This window comes from Macaca fascicularis, chromosome 7 (assembly GCF_037993035.2).
Source record: "Macaca fascicularis isolate 582-1 chromosome 7, T2T-MFA8v1.1".
NCBI lineage: Eukaryota > Metazoa > Chordata > Mammalia > Primates > Cercopithecidae > Macaca > Macaca fascicularis.
In genome coordinates this window covers 47,757,148-47,778,775 of record NC_088381.1, presented here as the reverse complement: position 1 = coordinate 47,778,775, position 21,628 = coordinate 47,757,148, and the positions used below count along the sequence as shown (strand labels likewise).

The following is a 21,628-nucleotide window of genomic DNA, read 5'->3' as shown; positions in this document are numbered from 1 at the left end:
CTCTAATTTCTCTAGTTTCTGTCATTCACATACTTTACCAGAATAACAAATATTTTCTCTTAGACATTAATAAAAACGTGAATAGAATGGGCTGGAGGAAAAAAGCCTCATGGCATGCCAGTACAGATTTCTTTAAAGGCTGGCATTAATCCATTACTTCATGTTCTGTAAGTACACTTGAATCAAAAATCTATATAACCATGTCATATAATTTACTCAAAATGATGCCATGAAAGACTTTGTCAAATGTTTTGCTTAAATACCAAAACACTGTCTATAGCACTCCTCTGACAAGGTTTATGTGTAATTTCTAGGGCAGGAAACTAATTTTTTTTCTGGAATGAATTGTTTTTTAGTGAGCTAATGCTGCCTCCTAGTGACCAATTCCCAAGTACTCACAAACCATCTTTTTATTTTATTATTTTCTTTTGAGACAGAGTCTCCTTCTGTCACCAGGCTGGAGTGCAGTGATGCGATCTTGGCTCACTACAACCTCCAACTCCCTGGTTCATGCCATTCTCCTGCCTCAGCCTCCTGAGTAGCTGGGATTACAGGCACACACCACCATGCCCAGTTATTTTTTGTATTTTTAGTAGAGATGGAATTTTACCATGTTGGCCAGGATGGTCTCAATCTCCTGACCTCATGATCTGCCCACCTCAACCTCCCAAAGTACTGGGATTACAGGAGTGAGTCACCATGCTGGGCCACAAACCATCTTTTAATAATGCAATTTAAATTTATTTCATAATCAACATCAAGTTAACTGCCACAATTTGTGGAATTTATATTCTCTACTTTTGAGATAAGAAAACCCACCATGCCACAAAGTCACTGTAGCCAGACTGCCTCTTTAGATTCCTCCTCTATGAGCACAGCATCTCTGAAAGAAAGGCAGCAGCCACACTCAGGGGCTTATAGATAGAACTCCCATCTCCCTGGGACAGAACACCTGCGGGAAGTGGCGGTTGTGGGTGCAGTTTCAGCAGACTTAAATGTTCCTGCCTGCCAGCTCTGAAGAGAGCAGTGGATCTCCCAGAAGAGTGCTCGAGCTCTGCTAAAGGACAGACTGCCTCCTCAAGTGGGTCCATGACCCCCTTGCTTCCTGATGGGGAGACACCTCCCAGCATGGATTGACAGACACTTCATACAGGAGAGCTCCGTCTGGCATCTGGTGGGTGCCCCTCTGGGACGAAGCTTCCAGAGGAAAGAGCAGGCAGCAATGTTTGCTGTTCTGCAGCCTCTGCTGGTGACACCCAGGCAAACAAGGTCTGGAGTGGAGCAGACCTGCAGAAGAGGGGCCTGACTGTTACAAGGAAAACTAACAAACAGAAAGCAATAGCATCAACATCAACAAAAAGGACAACCACGCAAAAACTCCATCCGAAGGTCACCAACAGCAAAGACTAAAGGTAGATAAATCCATGAAGATGAGGAAAAAACAGCACAAAATGGCTGAAAATTCCAAAAGCCAGAATGCCTCTTCTCCAAAGGATCACAACTCCTCACCAGCAAGGGAACAAAACTGGACGGAGAATGAGTTTGACAAACTGACAGAAGTAGGCTTCAGAAGGTGGGTAGTAACAAACTCCTCCAGGCTAAAGCAGCATGTTCTAACCCAATGGAATGAAGCTAAGAACCTTGAAAAAATGTTATAGGAACTGCTAACAAGAATAACCAGTTTAGAGAAGAACATAAATGACCTGATGGAGCTGAAAAACACAGCACAAGAATTTCATGAAGCATACACAAGTATCAATAGCTGAATTGATCATGCAGAATAAAGGATATCAGAGACTGAAGATCAACTTGATGAAATGAAGCGTGAAGACAAGATTAGAGAAAAAAAGAGTGAAAAGGAATAAACAAAGCAGCCAAGAAATATGGCACTATGTGAAAAGACTAAACCTACATTTGATTGCTGTACCTAAAAGTGACGGGGAGAATGGAAGCAACTTGGAAAACACACTTCAGGATATTACCCAGGGGAACTTCCCCAACCTAGCAAGACAGGCCAACATTCAAATTCAGGAAATACACAGACTACCACAAAGATACTCCTTGAGAAAACCAACCTCACGACATATAATTGTCAGATACACCAAGGTTGAAATGAAGGAAAACATGTTAAGCACAGCCAGAGAGAAAGGTCGGGTTATGTACAAAAGGGAGCCCATCAGACTAACATTGGATCTCTCTGCAGAAACCCTACAAGCCATAAGAGAGTGTGGGCCAATATTCAACATTCTTAAAGAAAAGAATTTTCAACCCAGAATTTCATATCCAGCCAAGCTAAGCTTCATAAGTGAAGGAGACATAAAATCCTTTACAGACAAGCAAATGCTGAGGGATTTTGTCACCACCAGGCCTGCCTTACAAGAGCTCCTAAAGGAAGCACTAAATATGGAAAGGAAAAAACAGTACCAGCCACTGCAAAAACAAACCAAAATGTAAAGACCATCGACACTATGAAGAAACTGTATCAACTAATGGACAAAAAAACCCCGCTAGCATCATAATTACAGGATCAAGTTCACACATAACAATATTAACCTTAAATGTAAACAGGTTAAATGCCCCAATTAAAAGAAACAGACTGGCAAATTGGATAAAGAGTCTAGACTCATCGGTGTGCTATATTCAGGAGACCCATCTCATGTGCAAAGACACACATAGGCTCAAAATAAAGGGATAGAGGAAGATTTACCAAGGAAAATGAAAGCAAAAAAAAAAAAAAAAAAAAAAAGCAGGGGTTGCAATCCTAGTCTCTGACAAAATAGACTTTAAGCCAACAAAGATCAAAAAAGACAAAGAAGGGCATTGCGTAATAATAAAGGGATCAATTCAACAAGAAGAGCTAACCATCCTAAATATATATGCACCCAATATAGAAGCACCCAGATTCATAAAACAAGTTCTTAGAGACCCACAAGGAGACTTAGACTCCCACGGAATAATAGTGGGAGACTTTAACAGCCCATTGTCAATATTAGACAGATCAATGAGACAGAAATTTAATAAGGATATTCAGGACTTGAACTCAGCTCTGGACCATGTGGACCTAATAAACATCTACAAAACTCTCCACACCAAATCAACAGAATATACATTCTTCTCAGCACCACATCACACTTATTCTAAAATCGACCACATAATTGGAAGTAAAACATTCCTCAGCAAATGCAAAAGAATGGAAATCATAACAAACAGTCTCTCAGACCACAGTGCAATCAATTAGAACTCAGGATTAAGAAACGCACTCAAAATCGCAAAACTACATGGAAACTGAACAACCTGCACCTGAATGACTACTGGGTAAATAACGAATTTAAGGGAGAAATAAAGAAGTTCTTTGAAACCAATGAGAACAAAGATACGATGTACCAGAATCTCTGAGTGCTAACACAGTGTTTAGAGGGAAATTTACAGCACTAAATGGCCATAAGAGAAAGTGGGAAAGATCTAAAATTGACACCCTAACATCACAATTGAAAGAATTAGAGAAGCAAGAGCAAACAAATTCAAAAGGTAGTAGAAGACAAGAAATAACTAAGATCAGAGCAGAACTGAAGGAGATAGAGACATGAAAAACCCTTGAAAGAAAATCAATGAATCCAGGAGCTGGTTTTTTGAAAAGATCAACAAAATAGATAGACTGCTAGCCAGACTAATAAAGAAAAAGAAGAGAGAAGAATCAAATATACACAATAAAAAATGATAAAGGGGAGATCACCACCGATCCCAAAGAAATACAAACTACCATCAGAGAATACTATAAACACCTCTATGCAAATAAACTAGAAAATCTAGAAGAAATAGATAAATTCCTGGACACACACACCCTCCCAAGACTAAACCACGAAGAAGTTGAATCCCCGAATAGACCAATAACAAGTTCTGTAATTGAGGCAATAATTAATAGCCTACCAATGAAGAAAAAGCCCAGGACCAGACGGATTCATAGCTGAATTCTACCAGAGGTACAAAGAGGAGCTGGTACCATCCCTTCTGAAACTACTCTAAACAATAGAAAAGAGGGAGTCCTCCCTAACTCATTTTATGAGGCTAGCATCATCCTGATACTAAAACCTGGCAAAGACAAAACAAAAAAATAGAAAATTTCAGGCCAATATCCCTGATGAACATCAATGCAAAAATCCTCAATAAAATACTGGCAAATCGGATCCAGCAGCACATTAAAAAGCTTATCCACCACGATTAACTTGGCTTCATCCCTGGGATGCAAGGCTGGTTCAACATATGCAAATCAATAAATATAATCCATCACATAAACAGAACCAATGACAAAAACCACATGATTATCTCAATAGATGCAGAAAAGGCCTTTGATAAAATTCAACACCGCTTCATGCTAAAAACACTCAACAAACTAGGCACTGATAGAACATATCGCAAAATAATAAGAGTTACTTATGACAAACCCATAGCCAATATCATACTGAATGGGCAAAAGCTGGACGCATTCCCTTTGAAAACCGGCACAAGACAAGGATGCCCCCTCTCACCACTCCTATTCAACATAGTATTGGAAGTTCTGGCCAGGGCAATCATGCAAGAGAAAGAAATGAAGCATATTCAGATAGGAAGAGAGGAAGCCATATTATCTCTGTTTGCAGATGACATGATTGTATGTTTAGAAAATCCCATCGTCTCAGCCCAAAAACTCCTTAAGCTGATAAGCAACATCAGCAAAGTCTCAGGATACAAAATCAATGTCCAAAAATCAAAAGCATTCCTATACACCAATAATAGACAAACAGAGAGCCAAATCATGAGCAAACTCCCATTCACAATTGCTACAAACAGGATAAAATACCTAGGAATACAACTTACAAGGGATGTGAAGGAGCTCTTCAAGGAGAACTAAAAACCACTGCTCAAGGAAATAAGAGAGGACACAAACAAATGGAAAAACGTTCCATGCTTGTGGATAGGAAGAATCAATATCGGGAAAATGGCCAAACTGCCCAAAGTAATTTATATATTTAATGCTATTCCCATCAAGCTACCACTGACTTTCTTCATAGAATTAGAAAAAACTACTTTAAATTTCATATGCAACCAAAAAAGAGCCCACATAGCCAAGACAATCCTAAGAAAATGAATAAAGTTTGAGGCATCATGCTGCCTGACTTCAAACTATGCTACAAGGCTACAGTAACCAAAACAACATGATACTGGTACCAAAACAGATATACAGACCAATGGAACAGAACAGAGGCCTCAGAAATAATGCCACACATCTACAACCATCTGATCTTTGACAAATTTGACAAAAACAAGCAATGGGTAAAGGATTCCCAATTTAATAAATGGTGTTGGGAAAAGTGGCTAGCCATATGCAGAAAACTGAAACTGGACCCCTTCCTTACACCTTAAATAAAAATTAACTCAAAATAGATTAAAGACTTAAACGTAAGACCTAAAACCATGAAAACCCTAGAAGAAAACCTAGGCAATACCATTCAGGCCATAGGCATGGGCAAAGACTTCATGACTAAAACACCAAAAGCAATGGCAATAAAAGCCAAAATTGACAAATGGGATCTAATTAAACTAAAGAGCTTCTGCACAGCAAAAGAAACTATCATCAGAGTGAGCAGGCAACCTACAGAACAGAAGAAAATTTTTGCAATCGATCCATCTGACAAAGGGCTAATATCCAGAATCTACAAGGAACATAAAAAAATTTACAAGAAAAAAACAACCCCACCAGAAAGTGAGGGAAGCATATGAACAGACACTTCTCAAAAGAAGACATTTATGCAGCCAACAAACATGAAGAAAAGCTCATCATCACTGGTCATTAGAGAAATGCAAATCAAACCACAATGAGATACCATCTCACGCCAGTTAGAATGGTGATCATTAAAAAGTCAGGAAACAGCAGATGCTGGAGAGAATGTGGAGAAATAGGAATGCTTTTACATTGTTGGTGGGAGTGTAAATTAGTTCAACCATTGTGGAAGACAGTGTGGCAATTCCTCAAGGATCTAGAACTAGAAATACCATTTGACTCAGCAATCCCATTACTGGGTATATACCCAAAGTATTATAAGTCATTCTACTATAAAGACACATGCATATATATGTTTATTGCAGCACTATTCACAATAGCAAAGACTTGGAACCAAAATGCCCATCAATCTTAGGCTGGATAAAGAAAATGTGGCACATATACACCATGGAATACTATGCAACCATAAAAAAGAATGAGTTCATGTCCTTTGCAGGGACATGGATAAAGCTGGAAACCATCATTCTCAGCAAACTAACACAGGAACAGAAAACCAAACACTGCATGTTCTCACTCATAAGTGGGAGTTTAACAATGAGAACACATGGGCACAGGGAGGGGAACATCACACAGCAGGGCCTGTTGGGGTATGGAGGCAAGGAGAGGGATAGAATTAGGAGAAATATCTAATGCAGATTACGCGTTGATGGGTGCAGCAAACCACCATGGCACATGTATACCTATGTAACAAACCTGCACGTTCTGCACATGTATCCCAGAACTTAAAGTATAATAAAAAATAAATAAATAAAGTAATACTGCAAAAAAAAAAGAAAAAGTTAGTTCATCTTACCTTTCAGCTGCTCCATTATTCTATACCCCTACCTAGACACAACTCTCAATGGCTCAGTGATTTATTCAGTGCTCTAGATTAAGGACTGCCAAACTCTAGGACACAGGCCAAAGTCAGCCACCTGTTTTTCTAAATAACATTCTCTTGGAACAGAGTCATGCTTATTCATATATGTATTGCCCATGCCTTTTTTCATACTACAATGGGAGAACTGAGTAGTTTCAACAGAGAATATGCAGGCCCCAAAGACTAAAATATTTACTATCAGGTCTTTTATAGATAAAATTTGCCAACCCTTGCTCTAGATATGGGCCTGAGTTCCAACTTATTTATTCACCTATCCTAAGTTTCACTTTTATCTTATTAATCTTTATGTAATCTTTACAAACTAAAACCCATTCTTCTTAAGAAAGATAAAGCAAAATAGGAGTTGAGGCCAGTGATAGATGGCATCATATTATCTCTTGCCATTCCTCTGGATCAGATGCCCAGAGTCTTACTCTGATTAATCTTGCTTCTCATCTCATCACCCATCACATCCTCTCCAATCCATCTTCAAGGCTGAACCCAGAAAGACAGTCTTCTTAATAGGCAAATCCAATTTAACTACCTTAAACTCTTCAAGGGTTTCTCCTACTATGTCCAAGACAAAAATCTAAACTCCTTATTATGATATAAAATGCCCTAGCCCTTGCCTGTCCTTGCCTGTCAGACATACTTGTCTCCCTCTATGCCCCTCAGCCATGTACATTCAATGCTTAGCCATTTTAAACTGCTATCAGCTGCTATATTCTCTCAGCTTCCTTCTGTATTTTGCATGCCTTTATTCTCCATAAATACATTCTCCTTCTTCTTTACCACTCTTAAAGTCTTGAGTCAGTCATTTTCTCCTTTGGAACTTTTTTGTTTTTCAGGTAGACTTGGGATTGCTTTGCTCTTTGACATCACTTTGCCCTGAGTATAAGTGTGTTGACACAAACATATATCTCTATTGATTCATCTAGCAATCTCATCTCTCTAGATTGCCATTTTGCACTGTAATCCGGCCGCATGGTTGCCTCTGCAGATGACTAATTTTAGAGCATGAACTGTGATTTTGCTCTTTTCATCTATATTGTCTAATATATATCCTAGTACAGAAACTCCTGAGTTCAAGATACCTAAGCGTCTCAGGGACTTTTTCCCAGTGCCTCTAGGCCAAAAGAAATATGTGACAACTCTGTTTACTAAATAGTTAGGTCCAAACAATTTAGTATGTATTCATGGTCTAGCAATTTAGTAGCAATTAAAAAATAATATATGTAAATAGAAAGAAAAAATTTTATATCATTTTTAAATAACCACAGCTACTTATCAATGGAATGTGTAGAACCAGGAGGATGTTATACAACTTCTCAAACAGAGAATCACATTGGACACTGCCACCCTCATTTCCTGTTCCACACTGATTTTGGCAAGGTATTTATTTTTATTACAACAACTACTGAAAATTCAGCTTTTCAAAGATAGGATGTGATTGAAAGAAATATAGTGTGAACTAATGTTGAAATGGTAAACTGTTTGAGCTACTAATTTGCTCACAGTCTCACAAATGTCAAATCTCACTATGTTTCCCTTGGAAGTTAAAAATATTCACTCCCTATGAGTTCACTGCAGCATCCTCTGCATGCAGTTTAGGAACCACTGCCCCAATGCACAGAAGTTCATTAAATATTTGTGTAATCCACCACAGTAAGAATGTTTATATGGTAATTTACACAAAAATTCAATTAAGATATTGTTTCTTAAAAAGCAAAAATAGTTACTGGCATCAGCAAACTTTTTCAGCCAGATAATAAATATTTTGGGCTTGTAGGCCATATAGTATCCATAGCAACTACTTGACTCTGCCGTTGCAGCATCAAAGCAGACATAGATAATACATAAATGAATGGGCATCACTGTGTTCCAATACAACTTTATTTACAAAAACAGGTAGCCAACTCATAGGCTGTTTGCTGACATTTGTTATAAAAAGTCCTTTAAAAAGGTACAGCTTCCACATTAAAATTACTAAAAAGTTATAAACAAAAGGTGAGACTAAATACCATAAGTCCATATAGATATGAATGAATGAATAAATTTAAATTTTTATGAGGAATGGGATTACAAAGGGAAAAAGAGAAACTTCACAAAGAAAAGTTTGATAGAAATCTTCCTAAAGTAAGCATCCTCAATAAAGAGATAAATATGAATAACATGTTGTAAAACATGCTGGTCTAAGATGCAATGAGAAGAATACAAAATCACTAATATGATATTAATGCCAAAAACCTATAAGTAAAAATTAATCATGAGGAAACATCAAAAAATCTGAATTGAGGGTCATTCTACAAAAAAACTGACCTGTAATCTTCATAAATATCAGTCATGAAAATCAAAGAAAGAATGAGAAATAGTTCCAGAAAAATGATGACTTTAGAGACATGACAACAAAATTCATCTATAATGCAATGTATAATTCTAAATTGCATCTTTATGCTATAAAGAACAATATTGACATAACTAGTAAAAGTTGAATGTGGTGTGAGAATTAGATGTTAGTAATCTGTAGGTGCCAGGCAAGAAAGAAGAATGGTTTCTGCCCTTAAAGACTATATATTGTTTGGGTAGACAAGAATGACAAATAAATTCACTATGAGGAACATACCACATAATTAAGTACTAATTTATATAAATGAGCTAGCTCTAACTCTTATCCCACTCATCTCAACCTCATTAGAAAGAGCAATTTAAGAAGTAGCAAAGATGCTTAACTAAGAAAGACATGGCGATAAGGGTAAAGAGTTACCACAAAAGTATGAAACAGTGTTGACACTACAGAGCCGAATTAACTAAGAGGACAAAGAACCATAGCTCCACCATGGAATAGAGAGAGAGGCAGAACCCTAGAAGACCTCTGGTATCCATCAATTCATCCACACTTTTAGCTATTAGCTAGCCAACTTAGAGGTCCACAGTATTGCTGAGGCATAAATGAAAACTGCACACATTGTGATCCTAATATACAAAGAAATAGGTCAGTTGGCAACTGCATAAACCTAGGTGATCATCAGAATTCACATGAAAAACAGCAGTTCAGAAGAGAGAAAATAGGTAGAGGCTTAGGATATTTTTCTAGGTCAGAGACTATCGAACTGAGATTATTAAAATGCATTTTCTAATAACAAATAAACCTGGTCAAAGAAACAAAGTTAAATAAGTTTATTTAATTACAGAACTTCTTGGAGCCTATAATATGCTAATACACATTGTACACCTAAAAAGAGGGGGATATTATGCACAGCATTCCACTTAGATCAGAAACCATATTAAAACACCTAAGTGTAGAAAATATCTTAACATGGAGATACAATGAATAAAAAGAGGTAGCTACTTTGGGAGGTATAACATCAACAATAACAACTACATACAAATGCCTCCTAAAAGCCTCACAGTCTAAGGTGTAGTACCTTATTTTTTAAGGTGTAGTAGTACTTTATTTTATCTTCACGACAACCCTATGACATAATTCTGATCCCCATTTTACTTTGAGTAAAATGAGGTATACAAAGGTTAAATACGTTGCCAAAGGCCTATGGCTAGAAAGCAGTCAAGCCAGAATTCAGATGCAGGCAATCTGGCTCCAGTGTCCATGCTCTTAACCACTACGCGTTGTAACTTAACAAAATTCTCACTCATTCATTTCAAAATAAATTATTAGTTGGATATTAAGCAAGAATGAAAAATAAACATGATGATTAATTTAAACAGAAGGCTAGGAATTTTTAAAGTCCTGTTCAATTAAACTGGGGATGGGGTCAGGCAGTAAAAACTACATAACTGCAATTATGAAGTATACAATCATGATAACCCATAGTTCAGTAAAATTAAGAAGCATTTCAAGCAAAGAATATGCCCCCCAATTTCCTAATCCACACTAAGGACAACAACATGGTGAACACTTTGGAAGGGTTCTCACCGTGATTCTCTTCATATCTAGCTGGCGCAGCTGCATCATATTCTGAAGGACAGTGTGTTTGTACCATGACTCTTGAGCTATGGGATTGCCATCAAAGGTGATGTCAGAGAGGGAAGAAGAGTCAGCAAGGCAAGAAACACTGTCAAAACTGCAGGAGAGACAGAAACCACTGATTATTCTGAGGTCTTAAAATGATGCTTTCATTTTTAATAGACTTTATTTTTAGGACAGTTTTAGATTTACAGAAAAATTAAGAAGATAGTACAGAGAGTTCTCATATACCCCATACCCAGTTTCCCCTATTGTTAACATCTTGTGTTAGTATAGTACATTTGTTACAATTAATCAACCAATATAAACATATTCTTAGTAGCTAAAGCCCCTATTTTATCCAGGTTTCCCTTAGTTTTTATCTAATGTCCTTTTTCTGTTCCAGGATCCCATGGAGGATATCATATTACATTTAGTTGTCATACCTCCTGAGGTTCTCTTGGCTGTGTCAATTTCTCAGACTTGCCTTGTTTTTGATGACTTGACAGTTTCGAGGAATACTCATCAGTTATTTTGTAGGATGACCCTCTATTAGGATTTGTCTGATATTTTTCTCATGATTAGATGGGGGTTAAGATAACTCCTTTTTTTTTTTTTTTTCTTTGAGACCAGGTCTCACTCCGTCATCCAGGCTGGGTTTCAGTGGTGCAATCATAACTCATCCTAACCTCAAACTCTTGGGCTCAAGCAATCCTCCCACCTGAGCAACCCAAGTAGTTGGAACTACAGGTGTGTACCATCATGTGTGGCTAATGTTTTACTTTTTATTTTGTCTACAAAATGAAAAGGGTCTCACTATGTTGCCCAGGCTGGTCTTGAACTCCTTGGCCCCACAAAGTGCTGGAATTAACAGGCATGATCACTATGCCCAGTTGGTATATATTATTAATATGACTTATTACTGTTGATGTTGACCCTGATCAACATGTTCAAGGCTGAGGCTGAGATTATGTTCTTCAGGTTTCTCCAATGTAAAGTTACCATTGCATCCTCTCCTTTTCATACTCAACTATTTGTAAGGAAGTCACCATGTGCAGCCCACACTTAGGGAGTGGGAAGTTAAGCTCCTCCTCCTTGAGGACAGAGAGTCTGAACTCATGTATATTTATTTTATGCTTTGGGTTATTATCCAATACAATTTTACTATTTTGTTGTTCAAATTGTTCCAGCTTTGGCCATTGGAAGCTCTTGCAATTGGCTCCTATGCCCCTTTGGCTCCCATCGATGTGGATTTTTTTTTCTTTTTCTGAGCACTTTCTTACTTTCTGGCACTACAAGATTTTGACTCAAGTATTTTCTAGACTAATTCCTGCCATGGTTCTAGTATCAGCCATTTCTGAGGAGCCATAGTTCATTTTATTGGAGGCTAGTATTAGAAACAAAGATCTGGGGGCTAAGTGTACTTCTTGCTACTGTGGGGTCATTTCCTTTAGTTCCTCTCAGCTGACACAGCAAAAAAATATATGTGTGTACAGAAACCTGTGTATATGCATATATCTATAAATATTTATCTAAGTAACTATCTGTGCCATCTGTGTCTATATTAAGCTAAAGATGAGTTCATACTGATGTTTCCAGCTCTAATCCATCACCAAATGAACCATTCCAGCCTCTTTCCCTTGCTTATCTGAAAGTTTCTACTTCAACAAGAAGTTTGGCTTCAAACCATCAACTCTCCATTTACTTAATTATTCAATTCCAGTATGTATGTATAGAGGTATCAGAATTTTTAATGTGTACCCCCAACGAGAAACAACTTTATCAACTGAAGAACAATGATTAGGTGTAATTGCTTTTGCATTTAGTCTTACAGGCTCATTTCCAAAGTTTCTTAGGTCAGTGCCTTTTCCCCCACCCCTTTAGGGAGGTTGTTTCATATATTTGTAATGCAGTTAGATTCTCTTGTCAGTCTGCATTCCTTTCTGAGATCCTCTAAACTCCTAAGTGATTTTTAAAAATTTGCATATATTAAGGCTTACTTTTTATTATGTAAATTTCTACAGGCTTTGACAAATGCATAATGTCATGTATCCACCATTAAAGTATCTTAGAGGGGGCAGAGCAAGATGGCTGAATAGGAACAGCTCCAGTCTCCAGCTCCCAGCGTGACAGACACAGAAGACAGGTGATTTCTGCATTATCAACTGAGGTACTGGGTTCATCTCACTGGGGAGTGCCGGACAATCGGTGCTGGTCAGCTGTTGCAGCCCGACCAGTGAGAGCTGAAGCAGGGCGAGGCATCACCTTACCTGGGAAGCAAAAGGGGGAAGGGAATCCCTTTTCCTAGCCAGGGGAACTGAGACACACAACACCTGGAAAATCAGGTAACTCCCACCCCAATACTGCGCTTTAAGCAAACAGGCATACCAGGAGATTATATCCTACACCTGGCCGGGAGGGTCCCACGCCCACGAAGCCTTCCTCATTGCTAGAACAGCAGTCTGCGATCTAACCCCAAGGCAGCAGCGAGGCTGGGGGAGGGGCACCCGCCATTGCTGAGGCTTAAGTAGCTAAACAAAGCCCTGGGAGGTGGAACTGGGTAGAGCTCACAGCAGTTCAAGGAGGCCTGCCAGTCTCTGTAGACTCCACCTCTGGGAACAGGACACAGCTAAACAACAACAAGAACAACAACAACAAAAAGCAGTAGAAACCTCTGCAGACGCAAACGACTCTGTCTGACAGCTTTGAAGAGAGCGGTGGATCTCCTAACACAGAGGTTGAGATCTGAGAACGGACAGACTGCCTGCTCAAGTGGATCCCTGACCCCTGAGTAGCCTAACTGGGAGACATCCTCCACTAGGGGCAGACCGACACCCCACACCTCACACGGTGGAGTACACCCCTGAGAGGAAGCTTCCAAAGCAAGAATCAGACAGGTACACTCGCTGTTCAGCAGTATTCTATCTTCTGCAGCCTCTGCTGCTGACACCCAGGCAAACAGGGTCTGGAGTGGACCTCAAGCAATCTCCAACAGACTTACAGCTGAGGGTCCTGACTATTAGAAGGAAAACTAACAAACAGAAAGGACACCCACACAAAAACCCCATCAGTACGTCACCATCATCAAAGACCAGAAGCAGATAAAACCACAAAGATGGGGAAAAAGCAGGGCAGAAAAGCTGGAAATTCAAAAAATAAGAGCGCATCTCCCCCTCCAAAGGAATGCAGCTCATCGCCAGCAACGGATCAAAGCTGGACGGAGAATGACTTTGAAGAGATGAGAGAAGAAGGCTTCAGTCCATCAAACTTCTCAGAGCTAAAGGAGGAATTACGTACCCAGTGCAAAGAAACTAAAAATCTTTTAAAAAGTGGAAGAATTGATAACCAGAATAATTAATGCAGAGAAGGCCATAAACAAACGGACAGAGATGAAAACCATGACATGAGAAATACGTGACAAATGCACAAGCTTCAGTAACCGACTCGATCAACTGGAAGAAAGAGTATCAGCGATTGAGGATCAAATGAATGAAATGAAGCAAGAAGAGAAACCAAAAGAAAAAAGAAGAAAAAGAAATGAACAAAGCCTGCAAGAAGTATGGGATTATGTAAAAAGACCAAATCTACGTCTGATTGGGGTGCCTGAAAGTGAGGGGGAAAATGGAACCAAGTTGGAAAACACTCTTCAGGATATCATCCAGGAGAACTTCCCCAACCTAGTAGGGCAGGCCAACATTCAAATTCAGGAAATACAGAGAACGCCACAAAGATACTCCTCGAGAAGAGCAACTCCAAGACACATAATTGCCAGATTCACCAAAGTTGAAATGAAGGAAAAAGTCTTAAGGGCAGCCAGAGAGAAAGGTCGGGTTACCCACAAAGGGAAGCCCATCAGACGAACGGCAGATCTCTCGGCAGAAACTCTACAAGCCAGAAGAGAGTGGGGGCCAATATTCAACATTCTTAAAGAAAAGAATTTTAAACTGAGAATTTCATATCCAGCCAAACTAAGTTTCATAAGTGAAGGAGAAATAAAATCCTTTACAGATAAGCAAATGCTTAGAGATTTTGTCACCACCAGGCCTGCCTTACAAGAGACCCTGAAGGAAGCACTAAACATGGAAAGGAACAACCGGTACCAGCCATTGCAAAAACATGCCAAAATGTAAAGACCATCGAGGCTAGGAAGAAACTGCATCAACTAACAAGCAAAATAACCAGTTAATATCATAATGGCAGGATCAAGTTCACACATAACAATATTAACCTTAAATGTAAATGGACTAAATGCTCCAATTAAAAGACACAGACTGGCAAACTGGATAAAGAGTCAAGACCCATCAGTCTGCTGTATTCAGGAGACCCATCTCACATGCAGAGACATACATAGGCTCAAAATAAAGGGATGGAGGAAGATCTACCAAGCAAATGGAGAACAAAAAAAAGCAGGGGTTGTAATACTAGTCTCTGATAAAACAGACTTTAAACCATCAAAGATCAAAAGAGACAAAGAAGGCCATTACATAATGGTAAAGCCATCAATTCATCAGGAAGAGCTAACTATCCTAAATATATATGCACCCAATACAGGAGCACCCAGATTCATAAAGCAAGTCCTTAGAGACTTACAAAGAGACTTAGACTCCCCTACAATAATAATGGGAGACTTCAACACTCCACTGTCAACATTAGACAGATCAACGAGACAGAAAGTTAACAAGGATATCCAGGAATTGAACTCATCTCTGCAGCAAGCAGACCTAATAGACATCTACAGAACTCTCCACCCCAAATCAACAGAATATACATTCTTCTCAGCACCACATCACACTTATTCCAAAATTGACCACATAATTGGAAGTAAAGCACTCCTCAGCAAATGTACAAGAACAGAAATTATAACAAACTGTCTCTCAGACCACAGTGCAATCAAACTAGAACTCAGGACTAAGAAACTCAATCAAAACCGCTCAACTACATGGAAACTGAATAACCTGCTCCTGACTGACTACTGGGTACACAACGAAATGAAGGCAGAAATAAAGATGTTCTTTGAAACCAATGAGAACAAAGATACAACATACCAGAATCTCTGGGACACATTTAAAGCAGTGTGTAGAGGGAAATTTATAGCACTAAATGCCCACAAGAGAAAGCTGGAAAGATCTAAAATTGACACCCTAGCATCACAATTAAAAGAACTAGAGAAGCAAGAGCAAACATATTCAAAAGCTAGCAGAAGGCAAGAAATAACTAAGATCAGAGCAGAACTGAAGGAGATAGAGACACAAAAAACCCTCCAAAAAAATCAATGAATCCAGGAGTTGGTTTTTTGAAAAGATCAACAAAATTGATAGACCACTAGCAAGACTAATAAAGAAGAAAAGAGAGAAGAATCAAATCGACGCAATAAAAAATGATAAAGGGGAAAGCACCACCGACCCCACAGAAATACAAACTACCACCAGAGAATACTATAAACACCTCTACAAAAATAAACTAGAAAATCTAGAAGAAATGGATAATTTCCTGGACACTTACAGTCTCCCAAGACTAAACCAGGAAGAAGCTGAATCCCTGAATAGACCAATAGCAGGCTCTGAAATTGAGACAATAATTAATAGCCTACCAACCAAAAAAAGTCCAGGACCAGATGGATTCACAGCTGAATTTTACCAGAGGTACAAGGAGGAGCTGGTACCATTCCTTCTGAAACTATTCCTATCAATAGAGAAAGAGGGAATCCTCCCTAACTCATTTTATGAGGCCAACATCATCTTGATACCAAAGCCTGGCAGAGACACAACAAAAAAAGAGAATTTTAGACCAATATCCCTGATGAACATCGATGCAAAAACCCTCAATAAAATACTGGCAAACTGGATCCAGCAGCACATCAAAAAGCTTATCCACCATGATCAAGTGGGCTTCATCCCTGGGATGCAAGGCTGGTTCAACATACGCAAATCAATAAACGTAATCCAGCATATAAACAGAATCAAAGACAAAAACCACATGATTATCTCAATAGATGCAGAAAAGGCCTTTGACAAAATTCATCAGCCCTTCATGCTAAAAACTCTCAATAAATTCGGTATTGATGGAACGTATCTCAAAATCATAAGAGCTATTTATGACAAATCCACAGCCAACATCATACTGAATGGGCAAAAACTGGAAAAATTCCCTTTGAAAACTGGCACAAGACAGGGATGCCCTCTCTCACCACTCCTATTCAACATAGTGTTGGAAGTTCTGGCTAGGGCAATCAGGCAAGAGAAAGAAATCAAGGGTATTCAGTTAGGAAAAGAAGAAGTCAAATTGTCCCTGTTTGCAGATGACATGATTGTATATTTAGAAAACCCCATTGTCTCAGCCCAAAATCTCCTTAAGCTGATAAGCAACTTCAGCAAAGTCTCAGGATACAAAATTAATGTGCAAAAATCACAAGCATTCTTATACACCAGTAACAGACAAACAGAGAGCCAAATCAGGAATGAACTTCCATTCACAATTGCTTCAAAGAGAATAAAATATCTAGGAATCCAACTTACAAGGGATGTAAAGGACCTCTTCAAGGAGAACTACAAACCACTGCTCAGTGAAATAAAAGAGGACATAAACAAATGGAAGAACATACCATGCTCATGGATAGGAAGAATCAATATCGTGAAAATGGCCATACTGCCCAAGGTAATTTATAGATTCAATGCCATCCCCATCAAGCTACCAATGAGTTTCTTCACAGAATTGGAAAAAACTGCTTTAAAGTTCATATGGAATCAAAAAAGAGCCCACATCTCCAAGACAATCCCAAGTCAAAAGAACAAAGCTGGAGGCATCACGCTACCTGACTTCAAACTATACTACAAGGCTACAGCAACCAAAACAGCATGGTACTGGTACCAAAACAGAGATATAGACCAATGGAACAGAACAGAGCACTCAGAAATAATACCACACATCTACAGCCATCTCATCTTTGATAAACCTGAGAAAAACAAGAAATGGGGAAAGGATTCCCTATTTAATAAATGGTGCTGGGAAAACTGGCTAGCTGTAAGTAGAAAGCTGAAACTGGATCCTTTCCTTACTCCTTATACGAAAATTAATTCAAGATGGATTACAGACTTAAATGTTAGATCTAATACCATAAAAACCCTAGAAGAAAACCTAGGTAATACCATTCAGGACATAGGCATGGGCAAGGACTTCATGTCTAAAACACCAAAAGCAACGGCAACAAAAGCCAAAATTGACAAATGGGATCTAATGAAACTAAAGAGCTTCTGCACAGCAAAAGAAACTACCATCAGAGTGAACAGGCAACCTACAGAATGGGAGAAAATTTGTGCAATCTACTCATCTGACAAAGGGCTAATATCCAGAACCTACAAAGAACTCAAACAAATTTACAAGAAAAAAATAAACAACCCCATCAAAAAGTGGGCAAAGGATATGAACAGACATTTCTCAAAAGAGGACATTCATACAGCCAACAGACACATGAAAAAATGCTCATCATCACCGGCCATCAGAGAAATGCGAATCAAAACCACAATGAGATACCATCTCACACCAGTTAGAATGGCAATCATTAAAAAGTCAGGAAACAACAGGTGCTGGAGAGGATGTGGAGAAATAGGAACACTTTTACACTGTTGGTGGGATTGTAAACTAGTTCAACCATTATGGAAAACAGTATGGCGATTCCTCAAGGATCTAGAACTAGGGATCTAGAACTAGAAGTACCATATGACCCAGCCATCCCATTATTAGGTATATACTCAAAGGATTATAAATCATGCTGCTATAAAGACACATGCACACATATGTTTATTGCGGCACTATTCACAATAGCAAAGACTTGGAATCAACCCAAATGTCCATTGGTGACAGACTGGATTAAGAAAATGTGGCACATATATACCATGGAATACTATGCAGCCATAAAAAAGGATGAGTTTGTGTCCTTTGTAGGGACATGGATGCAGCTGGAAACCATCATTCTCAGCAAACTATCACAGGAACAGAAAACCAAACACCACATGTTCTCACTCATATGTGGGAACTGAACAATGAGATCACTTGGACTCGGGAAGGGGAACATCACACACCGGGGCCTATCACGGGGATGGGGGAGGGGGGAGGGATTGCATTGGGAGTTATACCTGATGTAAATGACGAGTTGATGGGTGCTGACGAGTTGATGGGTGCAGCACACCAACATGGCACAAGCATACATAGGTAACAAACCTGCACGTTATGCACATGTACCCTAGAACTTAAAGTATAATTTAAAAAAAAAAAAGTATCTTAGAGAACTGTTTCATGACACTAGAAAAATCTGCTGTACTTTAGCCATTTGATCTCCTCTCCTCCTCCCATATCACTGGCAACCACTGATCTTTCTACTGTCACTACAGTTCTGCCATTTCTAGAATGTTGTATACTTGGAATCATGTAATATGTAGCCTTTTTAGATTGTCTTCTTTCACTTAGCAATATGCATTTAAGTTTCATCCATGTCTTTCTGTGCCTTCATAGCTCATTTCTTTTCCTCACTGAGCAATATTCCATTGTATGGATGTACCATAGTTTCTTTATCCACTCACCTACTGAGGACATCTTGGCTGCTTCCAGTTTTTGTTGATTATGAATAAAGCTGTTGTAAATATTCACCTGCAACTTTTTGTGTGGGCATAAGTTTTCAACCCAAATGGATAAATACCCAAGAGTATAACTGCTGGATATTACAGTAAGACTATGTTTATTTTAGCTTTGTAAGAAACCGCCAAACTGCCTTCCAAAGTGGCTGTATCATCTTGCAATCTTGACAGCTCCCATCCTCACCGGCATTTGGTATCTGTGTTCTGGGATTTCAGCCACTCCAAGAGGTACATAGTGGTATCTCATTGTTTTAATATGCAATTCCCTAATGACAAAAGATGCTGAGCATTTTTTCATATGCATACTTGCCATCCATGTATCTTCTTTGTGTTTTCAGCTCTTTTGCCCATTTTAAATTGGATTCTTTCTTTTCTTACTGGGGAATTTTAAGATTTTTTTGAAAATTTGGATACAAGTCTTTTATCAGATATATGTTTTGCAAATATTTATCCCAGTCTGTGGCTTGTCTTTTCATTCTCTTAACAGTGTCTTTCACAGGACAGATGTTTTTAATTTTAATGATGCCCAACTTAACAATTTTCTCTTTCATGGATCCTACTTTTTGGTCTTGTATCTAAAAACTAATTGCCAAATCCAAGGTTGTCTGGATTTTCTCCTAAGTTTTCTTTAGAAGTTTAATAGTTTTGTTTTACAGTTAAGTCTATGATCCACTTTGAGTTAATTTAGTGAAAGGTGTAAGGTCCACGTCTATATTCCTTTCTTTTTTTCATATGGACATCCAATTGTTCCAGTACCATTTGTTGAAAAGACTATCCTTTCTCTATTGACTTGCTTTTGCTCCTTTATCAAAGATCACCTGACTATATTTATATGGGTCTATTTCTGGGCCTTTTATTTGGTTCCATTGATATATGTGTCTACTCTTTCACCACTACCACACTGTCATCATGACTGTAGTTTTATACGGGATCTTTATTATGTAGCTTTGAAATGATTTAAACACTTAGTTTATTTACTACATGAAAGACACGTGTTTTGCTGTGATAAGAACATGAAGTTTAATTCCTCTCCCTGTAAGAATGTTCTATCACTCCTCATCAGACCACATACATGAGTTATTGGGCTCAACTACTGGACTCTAAAAACACATATAAACCCAAGATTTTGATAGATTGATACTTAGGCTTTGTCGGGGCTACTCTATGTCAGACACTTCTCCAAAGACCAAAATATCAGACTAGCAGGGTTGCTGTCTGGCAGCCTTTGAACTATCCTCCAAAGCCCAGCAACACTGGCACTGCTTGCTAGTGTTGAGGGACCTTGCACATTGTTATGGATGTACACTGTGGTGATCAAATCATCCCTCCTGAAACCACATATAGAAAAGTACTCTCCAAACTTTGATTAGACTTTACATCCGCAGAGGCATGCTTCCATCCTAATTTAGCAACAGACTTTAATAACTGGACTCTAAACTAAAATGGAACTCGTTCAATATGTGGATAATGTACTTTATCTATTGAGTATATTCCCTGTGATATTTGTTCCTGTTATTCTTCCATTCTTTGAGCATTATGAATAAACATAATAAGCTCTTTGTATGGCAATAAACTGTGTGATTTGTGAAAACATATTTTGATCATCTGTTTATTTTAACAATAGAAAACATTCTTGCAAAAGGTTAGTGTGAATCCTCCAACTTTATTCTTCAGTATTGTGTCACTATTCTAGGTCTGGCCTTTTCATATAAACTTTAGAATCCAACTGTTGATATCTATAACCTATGAGATTTTGACTGGGATTTCCTTCTCTCCCTCCCTCCCTCCCTTCCTTCCTTCCTTTCTTTCATGGAGTTTCGCTCTAGTTGCCCAGGCTGGAGTGCAATGGCACAATCTCGGCTCACTGCAACCTCCGCCTCCTGGGTTCAAGTGATTTTCCTGCCTCAGCCTCCCAAGTAGCTGGGATTACAGGAGTGCACCACCACGCCCAGCTAATTATTTGTATTTTTAGTAGAGACAGGGTTTCACCCTGGCCAGGCTGGTCTTGAACACCTGACCTCAGGTGATCCACCCGCCTTGGCCTCCCAGAGTGCTGGGATTACAGGCGTGAGCCACCACTCCTGGCCAGGATTTTCATTTTTTAAAGAAATAATCACTTTTCTAAATAATACCACAGGGCACCTTGGTAAAACTCATTTATATTACAGTCATTCTCATTCAGTACACAAATACTTTACAAATACTTTATTTATTCAGGCACTAAATTACCAGTACTTTATAGTACTATAAATACTTTATTTATTCAGGCACTAAATTAAATATCTCTTCTCGCTGTGTCAAGAAAAGCTAGATTATAAAGAATATTCATGGTATAGAAAATAATAAATAGGTACTAA

The 21,628-nt window shown here is 38.6% G+C and overlaps 1 protein-coding gene across 13 annotated transcripts in view; it reads right to left on the bottom strand.

The window, feature by feature from the left end:
- Nucleotides 1-21,628, bottom strand: part of LRRC49 (leucine rich repeat containing 49) — a 170,041-nt gene that overhangs the window by 79,624 nt on the left and 68,789 nt on the right. For 11 of the 13 annotated variants that reach the window (XM_005559947.5, XM_005559950.5, XM_045395676.3 and 8 more), the window contains one exon: nucleotides 10,612-10,759. The exons of the other annotated variants lie outside the window; for them this stretch is intronic. In XM_005559947.5, the coding sequence (XP_005560004.1) occupies nucleotides 10,612-10,759 (148 nt within the window). The remainder of the gene's footprint in view (nucleotides 1-10,611; nucleotides 10,760-21,628) is intronic. 13 annotated transcript variants of the gene reach the window in all.